The sequence below is a fragment of the Mustela nivalis genome (assembly GCF_964662115.1).
Source record: "Mustela nivalis genome assembly, chromosome: 10".
NCBI lineage: Eukaryota > Metazoa > Chordata > Mammalia > Carnivora > Mustelidae > Mustela > Mustela nivalis.
Genome location: NC_139029.1, coordinates 22237561 through 22249836, shown reverse-complemented (window position 1 = coordinate 22249836; position 12276 = coordinate 22237561). Strand labels below are relative to the sequence as shown.

The following is a 12276-nucleotide window of genomic DNA, read 5'->3' as shown; positions in this document are numbered from 1 at the left end:
AGGGGGAGCGGCAGACAGAGGAAGAGGGAGAAGCAGGCTCCCCACTGAGTTGGGAACCTGACGTGGGGCTTGATCCCAGGACCCTGAGATCATGACCTGAGCAGAAGGCAGGTGCTTAAGCAACTGGAGCCACCCATGTGCCCCTTTAGCTCATTTTTAATCGTGTTGTTTGTTTCTTTATTGCTGAGTTTTGAGAGTTCTTTGTACATTTTGGATAATAGTCCCTTATCAGATATACAAATATTTTCTCCCTGTCTCCTGGTTTATCTTCTCATTCTCTTGACATTGTCTTTCTCAGGCAGAAGTTTTTAGCTTTCATGAAGTCCAGTTTATCAATTATTTCTTTCACGAATTGTGCCTTTGATGTTGTATCCAAAAAGTCATTGCCATACCTCAGGTCATCTGTGTTTTCTTCTGTGTGATGCATTTTGAGTTAATTTTTGTGAAAGGTGCAAGGTCTGTGTCTAGATGCATGTTTTTTGCATGTGGATGTCCAGTTGTTCCAGTACCATTGGTTGAAGAAACTCACTTGCTCCATTGCCTTTTCTCCTTTGTCAAAGATCTGTTGACTGTATTTATGGGAGTCTATTTCTGGGCTCTGTGTTCTCTTCCATTGATATATTCTTTCTCCAGGACCATACTGTCTGGATTACTGTAGTTTTATAGTAAGTCTTTTTTTTTTTTTTTTTTTTTTTTTTTAAGTAATCTCTATATACCCAACCTGGGGTCGAACACACAACTCTAAGATCCCAAGTCATATGCTCTTCCAACTGAGCCACCTAGGTGCCCCTAAAGTAAGTCTTGGAGGTCAGTTATCATCAGTCTTCCAACTTTAGTTTCTGCTTCAGTATTGTGTTGGCAATCTTGGATCTTTTGTCTCTATATGAACATTAGAATCAATTTGTTGATTTCCACAAAACTACTTACTAGAAATTTGGTTGGAATTGCATTGAATCTATGAAGTTGAGAATGACAATATTGAGTTTTCCTATGCATGAACATGGAATAGCTCTCCATTTATCTAGTTGGGGTTTTGTTTTGTTTGTTTTGTTTTTTAAAGATTTATTTATTTATTTGACAGAGGAAGAGAGACAACGAGAGAGGAAACGCTAAGCAGGGATAGTAGGGGAGGGAGGAACAGGCTTCCCACCAAGCAGGGAGCCCAATACAGGGCTCGATCCCTGGACCCTGGGATCATGACTCAAACCAAAAGCAGATGCTTAATGACTGAGCCACTCAGGCACCCCTAGTTCTTTGATTTCACTCATCAGAGTTTTGAGGTTTTCCTTATTTAGTTCCTGTACATATTTTGTTAAGTTTATATCTAAATATTCCTCTTTTTTGGGTGCTAATGTAAATGGTTTTTTTTGTTTGTTTGTTTGTTTGTTTGTTTTCTTTTTAAGAACCAGAATTTTTTTTTTTTAGATTTTATTTATTTATTTGACAGAGATCACAAGTAGGCAGAGAGGCAGGCAGAGAGAAAGAGGAGAAAGCAGGCTCCCCGCCGAGCAGAGAGCCCGATGGGGGGCTCGATCCCAGGACCCTGAGATCATGACCTGAGCCAAAGACAGAGGCTTTAACCCACTAAGCCAAACAGGTGCCCCAAGAACCAGAATTTTTAAACCTGTTCCTCTTCTGATTTGGTGTAGCAGGTCTGACAGTTCAGGAGCCATTGATCTCATCCAGCATCATCATTTTACTCTTTTATGATTATTTGTATTTGAGTGTGGTTGATGCATGTTAAATGAGATACAGGTATACAGCATAATGATTCGGCAGATTTATACATTATGCTACACTCACCATTGCACCCTCCTTTTCAAATGAGGAAACTGAGACCTAAAAATAGTGACTTTTATTTCAGGGGCACATAAGGACATACTACTTTGTAGGACCAGTCATTTTACTCTTTCTTTGGCACGAATTTTGGGTTCTGGGTAGTCTTTTTACTTATTTGACAGAGAGAGCACAAGCACAGGGAACAGCAGGCAGAGGGAGAAGGAGAGACGGGCTCCCTGCTGAACAAGGAGCCTGACAAGGGGCGTGATCGCAGGACCCTGGGATAATGACCTCAGCCAAAGGCAGATACTTAACCGACTGAACCACCAGGTGCCCCTTTGGGTAGTCTTTTAATGATTAAATCAGGATGGATTTCGAAGGAGTACATCTGAGAAACCACACTAAACCTATGATTGTTGCTTTTTAAATGAATTTTTTTTCTTTTCATAGTTAAAGGTTGTGACACTGACATAATCATCTGCTTTGGGATATTTTTCTACTAAATCATTTTTTTCCTACCAAATCATTTTTATAATAAACCCAATCAATTGGGGCCCCTTGATGTTTGGCTAGGTAGAGAGGCTGCCGCTTAGGAATCGTTCCAAAGCCCGGAGATCTTAACCTACGTGTGTCATAGCTGGAGAGTCTTAACAGTAACTTATTTGTTCATTGGCTTTTCAAAAAGGCAGTAAGATGAAAATACCCTAAGGAATTTTGTTTATATTCATTAAGGGCCTGCTATATGGTAAACACCTAGGAACTTACTCATGTTTGTTTCCAGCTTCACTTCCGTTACCTTTTCTCTGACTTTCTTTCTTTCTTTTTGTCGTTATCTCTTTCCTCATGTTTATCTTTCTGCCTTTACTTGGCTTTTCTTTTGTCAACTACTCTCCATTGTGAATATCTGTCTGTCTTTTTTATTATTATTATTTATTTATTTAAGAGCATGAGGGGAAACGGGGCAGGGGGCAGGGTGAGAGGGAGGAGTAAAGAAGCAGACTCCCTGCTGAGGGTGGAGCCCTACGTGGGGCTCCATCTCGCCACCCTGAGATCATGACCTGAGCCAGAATCAAGAGTCAGATACTCAACCAACAGAGCCACCCAGGCACCCCTGTATGTCTGTCTTTTTTATTCTCCTTTTAGTTTCTTACTTTGCTTCTCCCTTAATTAAACATGATTTGAGTGGCACCTCGGTGGCTCAGTGGATTAAAGCCTCTGCCTTCGGCTCAGGTCATAATCTCAGAGTCCTGGGATCAAGCCCCGCATCGGGCTCTTTGGTCAGCGGGGAGCCTGCTTCCCTCCTCTCTCTGCCTATTTGTGATCTCTGTCTGTCAAATAAATAAAGTCTTAAAAAAAAGATTTGAAATAAATATTTTATTATTGAAAATAATATTTATTTTAATATGCAGTATGTCACATCACCTGAAGTGACTGCTTTTAACCAGTTCCTTATTTTAATTTCAACATATTATTTATAAACAATTCTTTGTTGAACAGCCTTTTACATATGCCTTTTAGTTACTTGCCACGTTGGAATGCTTTATTGTTTTCTGTTCTAGGTTTGTAAGTGTGGGAATTTAATAACCTCTGTTTATAAGGGGGGAAACATTGTGTTGTATTTTACTCATCAGAATTCTCAAAAGAAAACAAAGCTTTCAGTTATTTTAGTATTTTCGGTCTAGAACTGGCAGCCTGAACATTCTCCATACTAGTAGTTGGCTTTTTTTTTTTTAAGATTTTATTTATTTGTTTCAGAGGGGGAGAGAGAGAGAGAGCACGCGCTCATGAGGAAGGGAAAGGGCAGAGGCATAGGGAGAAGCAGACTCCTAGCCGAGCTAGGAGCCTGATGCGGGACTCAATCCTGGGACCCCCGGGATCATGACCTGAGTCAAAGGCAGATGCTGAACCAGCTGAGCCACTCAGGTGCCCCCATACTAGTAGTTTTCATACTGTTTTAACAATTCATTCTTTCTAATAAAGCAATTAGGAAATCATTTTTTTTTTAAAGATTTTATTTATTTACTTGACAGACAGAGGTCACAAGTAGTTAGAGAGGCAGGCAGAGAGAGAGATGGGGAAGCAGGCTCCCTGCTGAGAAGAGAGTCCGATGCAGGGCTGGATCCCAGGACCCTGAGATCATGACCTGAGCCGAAGGCAGAGGCTTAACCCACTGAGCCACCCAGGCACCCCTAGGAAATCATTTTTTAGGGGCACGTGGGTGGCTCAGTCACTTAAATGTCTTCCTTTGGCTCCAGTCATGATGCCAGGGTCCTGGGATCAAGCCCCGTGTCTGTTTCCTACTCAGGGGAGAACCTGCTTCTCCCTCTCCCTTTGCCCCTCCCCCTGCTTCTTCTCACGTGCACATGCTCTCTCTCTCTCACATAAATAAATAAAATCTTTTTAAAAATTTTAAAGGAAATCATTTTTTATATTGTATATAGGTTTAAAGCACACATATTATTATTATCTTTTATATATGTAAACATATATATAAATAAAGATTGTTCCCTTTTATAAACAATTTAGTCCTCGTGTCATTACACAGACCAAAGCAAGGAAGGTGTTTGGGTTAGAGGTGCGGGTGGGCCATCATGGCCCAAAGTGGTGTCAGGGCCCAAGTGAGGTGAGGAAAGCATCCATGCAGGATGGGAGCAGTCCATTGTAGGGAGATGGGGACGGACAAGGGTAAGGATGTCCACATGACACAGAGTAGGTAGCCCAGTATGGGGAATTGGAGGGGAGAGCAGCCCAACATAGAGTCAGTGCCTAAGCAGAGTAAAAGTTTCATCTGTGCATTGGTGGGGGAGAAAGTATGTGTATGAGCTTGAGCTGAGAGTGTCCACATGGGATGAGAGCAGTTTAGGTCCAAAGTCTGAGGCTAAGGATAGCATTCCTGAGGAAAGGCAGCCTGCAGAGGGATATTAGAGCCAGAGCAGAGTGAAGGGAGCATTCATACAAAGGGATAACCCAAATGGGGTGAGGAGGGGGTCCACATAGGAAATGTGAATCACAGTTCAAACAGAGAAAGGAAGGCATTCATGCAGGGGAAGAGTAGAAAAGAATATAGGAGATTAATTACACACAGGAATCTTCATCATGTAAGTATAATAAGTATAATGGGAGACAGACTTCTCATTGTCAGAGAAAGGAGTTACCAGTACAGGAGAGAGGACTAAAATGCATCTTGTGTTGTTGGCATTGAACTGGATGTATCAGTGAGAACTCGTGGGATTCAACACATAAAACAGATAGGTATAGAAAAATAATAGATTAAGTGTGCATGTGCCTGTGTGTGCATATATTGTGTGCATATATTGGCAACTATCCACTGAGAGGGTTTAGGAACAATACCCCCAAAGCAGTGAGCATAGCTACTGGGTACATCTTGGTCTTTCAATACCATTTTCCACTAAAGAAACCAGGACTCCTTATTTTAGGCCTGGGCAGGAAAAGTACAAGATGAACCTGGAACATCTTATGCAATAATGCTTGTCAAAAGAACATTTTAATCAAATGATCAACTGAACATTATCCGTGATGGGACAAATCAAAACCATGAGCCACTCAACAAAATACAGTGAAAACACAGCATCACTCCAGTGAGATTCCTGCCAAAGAGTCATAACTTGAATCTAATCATGAAGAAATATCAGACAAACCCAAACTGAGGGACATTCTATGAAATAACTATCCTATTATTTGAGAAGCATCAAGGTCAAGAAAAGTCTGAAACACTCTTCCAGGCTGAAGGAGACTAAAGAAACATGACCCATAAATTCAGCACATGAATCTGAACTGAATCTCTTTGCAATAAAAGACATTGGGACAAGTTGTGAAACTTGAATGAAATCTGAGGATTGGATGATAATAATGTATTGGTGTTAATTTTGATAGGTTGTGTTAAGATTTTATAGGAATATATATACACACATATATATGTGTATAAATATAAAAATCTTTAAAAAAGAGATACATATAATAGACACATATACATACACATGTATATATGTGTATATATACATATATATATACACACATATTTTTAAGATTTTTTAAAGATTTTTTAAGATTTTTTTAAAGATTTTATATATTTGAGAGAGAGAGAGAGAGATAGCAAGAGAGAGCATGAGTGGGGTGAAGGGGCAGAGGGCGAGGGAGAAAGAGGCTTTCTGATGAGCAGGGAGCCCAATATGGGACTTTATTCTAGGACCCTGAGATCAGGACCAGAGCCAAAGGCAGACCCTTAAGGACTGAGCCACCCAGGCACCCCAAAGATTTTACTTACTTGAGAGAGAGAGCACATGAACAGGGGTGGGAGGTGAGGGTGGAGAGCAGCAGAGGAAGAAGGAGAAGCAGACTCCCCACTGAGCAGGGAGCCCAGCGCAGGGCTAGATCCCAGGACCCCAGGGTCATGACTGGAGCCGGAGGCAGACGCTTAGCCAACTGAGCCACCAGACACACCTATTATATGTATCTCATAGGACAAACGCACAAAGGTATTTAGGAGTGGTGAAGCTCTCGGGTCATGGTTCCAGAGTCTGCTCAGCAGGGAGCCTAACCCAGGGCTCCATCCCAGGACCCTGGAACCATGACCCAAGCCAAAGGCAAATGCCTAACCGACTGAGCCACCCAGGCGCCCAAAGCATGGGACTTTTGATCTCAGGGTTGTGAGTTCAAGCCCATGTTGGTTGTAGAGATTACTAAAAATAAATAAACTTAAAAAAAAATTTTTTTTAATGTAGATCCATGTTATGTAAGTCTGTTTTTTATTAAATAGAGCCTAGTTGTTTATAGAGTATAGGGTTCTAGAGTTGTTGTACCTAATCTTTATCTTCTTCTATTGTTAATAAGTCAAACAGCTGTTGAAAATAAATGTTAACTTTTTATAACAAACATATGTTTAGTATTTATAAGAAATTAACACTTTTTAGTAAATTCAACATGAATGTAATGGAATCAGACAATACTAGATTCTTGTCCTTGTTTTGCCCTTGACCTACTGGGTGTTTCTCATCAAGTTAGTTCTATCTTTGCTCTTTAGTTTATTCATCCATGAAAGTTGGGATTAACTAGTAACTTTTAAACATTTTTTAAATCACAATCTGCATTAAGGAATACATTTTATACTATGACCCAGAATATACTCCCCTCAATACATCTGTGTTTATGAATCAACCCTTTCTATAGGGGACATTTTCTTCTATATTTTTTTTTAATTGGGGTAAAATTCACATAACATAAATTTACCATTTTAACCATTTTAAAAGGTATACAATTCAATGGCTTTTAGTACATTCACAATATGTGTGCTCATCACCATGATCCAATACCAAAACCGCCCCCCCCCCAATAAAAATTAGAAAAGGGTGGGAACAGTCCATTATAGGGAGACAGGGACTGACAAAGATTAGGAGGGCAAGAGAAACCCCATACCCATTTAGCAGTCAGTACTTTTCCCTACCTTCCAGCCCCTGGCAACCACTAATCTCCTTTTTGTCTCTATGTACTTGCCTCTTCTGGGCATTTCATATAAATAGAATAGAATCATATAAGTGGCCTTTTTGTGTTCAGTTTCTTTCACTCAGCTTAATGTTTTCAGGCTTCATCCTGGTTGTGACATGTATTAATATTTCATTCCTTTTTAACACTGCTACAAAGATTGGTGTACAAGTTTTTGTTTCATTTCTCTTGGGTATATATCTAGGAGGAAGATTGCTGGGTTGTATGGTAATTCTGCTTTAGCTTTTTGGGGAACATACAGGCTTTTCCACAGCAGCCAGATCATTTTATATTCCCACCAGTGGTGTTCGAGGGTTCCGATTTTTCCTCACCATCACTTGTTAGTTTCTGTGATTCCTTTTTTGTTTTGGTTTTTGTTTTTTTGTTAATTATAACCATCGTAGTGAGTGTGAAGCAATCTCTAATTGTTGTTTTGATTTGCATTTCCCAGCTAATTCATGATGCTGAGCCTCTTTTCTTGTGCTTACAGCTCCTGAAAAGAAATGTTTATTCAGGGCCTTTGCCCATTTTGGGGGCTATTTGCAATGTTGTTGAACTATGGTTTTTTTTTTTATTCTGGATACTAGATCTTTATCAGATACATGATTTGCAAATATTTCTACCACTGTTGGTTATCTTCTCATCTCATTTTCTTGATACTATCCTTTGTACAGAAGTTTCTCATTTTTATGAAGTTCAGTTTATGTTTTTTCTTTGGTCACTTGTTCTTTTGGTTTCATAGCTAATAATTCATTGCCAAATCCAAGACCATGAAAATTTACCCCTGTGTTTTCTTCTAAGAATGTCATAGTTTTAACTTTTACATTTAGGTCTTTATCCACATGGAGTATATTTTTCCATATGGTATGAGATAAAGGTCTGCTTTCGTTATTTTGAGTATGGTTATCCAGTTGTCCCATCATCATTTTTTGAAAAGACTTAATTTCTTTTTTTCTTCTGTACGGGCCATACTTTGCTTTTGTGTGTGTGTCATAATTTCCTGTTGAAAACATTTGAATATTATAATGTGGTAACTGTGGAAATTAGTTTCTCCCAGGGGTTTGTTGTTGCTGCTTGTTTAGTAAATTATCTTGTTCTTTATCCTTTTTTTTTTTTTTTTTTTTTTATAAATGTATTCTTTTTTTTTTTTTTTTAAGATTTTATTTATTTATTTGACAGAGAGAGATCACAAGTAGGCAGAGAGACAGACAGAGAGAGAGAGAGAGAGAGGAGGAAGCAGGCTCCCCGCTGAGCAGAGAGCCTGATGTGGGACTCGATCCCAGGACCCTGAGATCATGACCTGAGCCCAAGGCAGCGGCTTAACCCACTGAGCCACCCAGGCGCCCTCCTTTTTTTTTTTTTTTTAAGAATTTATTTATTTATTTGACAGAGAGAGACACAGTGAGAGAGGGAACACAGGCAGGGGAAGTGGGAGAGGGAGAAAAGCAGACTTCCCACCAAGCAGGGAGCCTGATGCGGGGCTCGATCCCAGGACCTTAGATCATGACCTGAGCCGAAGGCAGCTGCTTAATGACTGAGCCACCCAGGTGCCCCACCTTTCTTTTTTTTCTTTTTCTTTTTCTTTTTTTTAAGATTTACTTATTATTTGGGGAGCCTGGGTGGCTCAGTCATTAAGCATCTGCCTTTTACTAAGGTCAGGATCCCAGGGTCCTGGGATCAAGCCCTGCATCAAGTTCCCTGCTCGGCGGGAAGCCTGCTTCTCCCTCTCCCACTTCCGCTGCTTGTGTTCCCTCTCTCACTGTGTCTCTCTCTGTCAAATAAATAAATAAAATCTTTTTAAAAAAGAATTTACTTATTATTAGAGAGAGAGAGAGTGCATGAGCAGGGGGAGAGGCAGAGGGAAAGAGAATCTCAAGCCAACTCCCTGCTAAGCACAGAGCCCACCCAACACAGGGCTCAATCCCAGGACTCTGAGACCATGACCTGAGCCGAAACCAGACATCAGCCACACAAGTGAGCCACCCAGGCACTCCTATTAAGTGAATTTTCTGAGGTAATTTTATAAAGTCTGTATTATTTGCCATGTGTAGCCACTGAAATCTCTGTTGCATTAGCTTGGTGGCTCACTAATGATTTGACAGAGATTTTCTTAATCACTTGTGGGAAAAAAACCTCTCCCCAGTCTTTGCAGACTCATTGTGTATGTTTGGGGGGGGTCTGTCTTTACCAGGCAGTTTACAGCTTTGTGTCAGTTTACAACTTTCTGTTAGCCTTCACTTCCTGCTTGTGCGGAGCTTGTGCAGGTCTGCGAGAGAGCTTAGGACCTTCTCAGGTCTTTTCTGAACATGTGCCAGACATGGGCATGCAAATGGCCTTCTAGAGTCCTAGGAATACGTCCGCTTTTCAAAGCTCTTTTTCTCCAAACTGTGTCATTCCCCAGCTTTTCTCCCAAGCTTTTTGGTTTGTGTACAGTTTGCCCCAACTCTCATCCCTGGCCCCAGATAGCAGAGGCTAATGCATTTGCCTTTAAATGTTTTAAACAAATGCCTCTGCCCTGGCAGAGTTCCAAGTTATGCAAAATGAAGTCAAACCTTTTAAGTTCATCCTTCAGGGAGCCACCAGAAAGTTAAAAACAACCACAGTTCTTTGAGAATAAGGTCCATTCTGGTCCCTCTGGTATAGGAACCTATACTGGGAATATGGGCCATTGTCTTCAGAGCTCTTGCTGAGTAGGAGAGGGAGACAGGGTAAGTTAAAACACTATAAAACTTTTTTACCAAGACTCAGGAGGGTTTTTTCCTCATTAAGCATTTTACTGGTTGCTACAAAGTTTTGAATAGTTTCTAGAGTTCTGATAAAGTTAATTCTGCCAGGATTTTTGCCACATAGTTCTCTGCTTTTATAGAGAGGCAACCTTTTAGCATTCCCTACTCTGCCGTTTTCATTGATGTAACCTCTCTCTGTATGTTTTTTAACGTGAGCCACAGCTCATTAATACTGCAGTTTGAAAGCACTGGTCTGACATCCTTGCTGTGCAAAAGAGCATATGAACTAAGCAAGCAGAGGATTTCCATTTTAAGGCATGTTGATGAACTATGATTATTCATACTTTAACAAAGGTGTCTGAAAATACAACCAAAGTAATTTGTTATCCCAACTTTCAGATACATTGGCCAGGGGCGCCTGGGTGGCTCAGTGGGTTAAAGCCTCTGCTTTCGGCTCAGGTCATGATCCCAGGGCCCTGGGATCGAGCCCCACATCGGGCTCTCTGCTCAGCGGGGAGCCTGCTTCCTCTTCTCTCTCTGCCTGCCTCTCTGCCTACTTGTGATCTCTGTCTGTCAAATAAATAAATAAAATATTTTAAAAAAAAAATGTATTTACCTGGGCACCTGGGTGGCTCAGTTGTTTAAGCCACTGCCTTCAGCTCAGGTCATGATCCTGAAGTCCTGGGATTAAATCCCATATCCCGCTGTCTCTGCTTTGCAAGGAGCCTGCTTCTCCCTCTCCCTCTGCCTGCCACTCCTTCTGCTTGTGCATACACTCTCGCTCTCTCTGTCAAATAAATAAATAAAATCTTTCAAAAAAGAAAAAAAATGTATTTACCTCTACAAAATCCTTAAGACTTCAGGATGTACTATGCAATTACTTACAATGATATTTGACCATAGACCCTCCTATTCCTCTGCTTCAGCTGTGGGACATCCGGAAGAAAGCAGCCATCCAGACATTTCAGAACACCTACCAGGTGTTAGCTGTGACCTTCAATGACACAAGTGACCAGATTATTTCTGGTGGAATAGACAACGATATCAAGGTATGTTTAATGTTTGTGTTACACCTCCCTTTCACCTGTCTCCATTCACAGATGGTAGTCTTTTCAAACGTCTGAGTTTGTGATAGCTTTGTACTTTATACCAACTACAAGGAAGATAGTAACTTAAATCTTGTTTTCTTTCTGCCCTATCCTTATTGACTTCTAAGTCAAGGGTTGCATTATAGCATATAAATGCCATCAGGGACCAGACAGTTCATGTGAATTGAGGCCCCATGTGTGGAGTCTGTGAACGTGAAGAGTGCATTCCCTGGCTAAAGACATTTGCAACCTTTTTTTCCCCCTCACTCTGTTGGCCTGCTGAGATAGCGTTGAATCACCCTGTGATTCTCAACTCTGATCTCTGAGTGTGTCTTTCTCTTTGAGACTGCACAAAGGAAGTTTCAGAGAATCCACAGCCAAGAAAGAGGGAAGGCGGTGATGATGTGAGAGTGGCGGTGGTCCACACAGCAGCACAGTGTACTCGTGCTTTTGACCAATTAACTTGGTTTCTAACCCCAGTTCTGTCATTTTCTAGTTTTTTAGGACTGCAAGCAAGTTCTTTAACAGCCTCTTAATAACCACAATAATAACATCTACTTCATGGGGTTGTAGTGAGGATTAAATGAACTTAATGCATTAATTAGAGCACGTAGCGGTTTCTGGACATAGCAAATGCCAGTGGTTGGAAAGTGTTTTGGGGGTTACACAATTTGTGTCTGTCTTTACATACTGGCTTCCTTAAGTGTTTCAAAGATTCTTGGCCTTCTGTTTTACCTTTAGAGTGATAACTGTAGGTAAATATCCAGCTTCCTACTGTTCCTACCTAAAAATGTAAGACTGTGTGCCCTTCCCTCCCTGCCTCCTCTGCTGCTACTACAGATGAAATGTCCTTGCTTTTGTTTAAAGGTAGTCCCTTCAGTGGAAGGATATCGGCTCCTTTTCCCTGACTGGGCCCTCATACCGTCTGTTTTCCCAGATCCTGTTTCCAGTCTGCTCTTCTGTCTTCGCATCATCACTGCGCTGCGCTCAGCTCTTGGCCTTAGGGTGGGGAGTCTTCCTTTCATTCCACTTCCTCCTGTTGTTGCCCTGTCCGTCTTCCCCTTCACAGCCAGACTTCTTTCGTGGTGGTGACAGTAATAATGTTATCGTTACCATGGGACCCTCACTGTCAGTGTCAGGCCTTGTTCTTCGAGCTTTCTCTTACTCATTTAAGCTTCACAGCA

At 41.0% G+C, this 12276-nt stretch overlaps 1 protein-coding gene across 1 annotated transcript in view; it reads left to right on the top strand.

Moving 5' to 3' along the window:
* SNRNP40 (small nuclear ribonucleoprotein U5 subunit 40) overlaps nucleotides 1-12276 on the top strand; it is a 37103-nt gene that overhangs the window by 9867 nt on the left and 14960 nt on the right. Inside the window, exon 5 of the mRNA XM_082685767.1 lies at nucleotides 10931-11053. Coding sequence (XP_082541893.1) covers nucleotides 10931-11053 — 123 coding nt within the window. The remainder of the gene's footprint in view (nucleotides 1-10930; nucleotides 11054-12276) is intronic.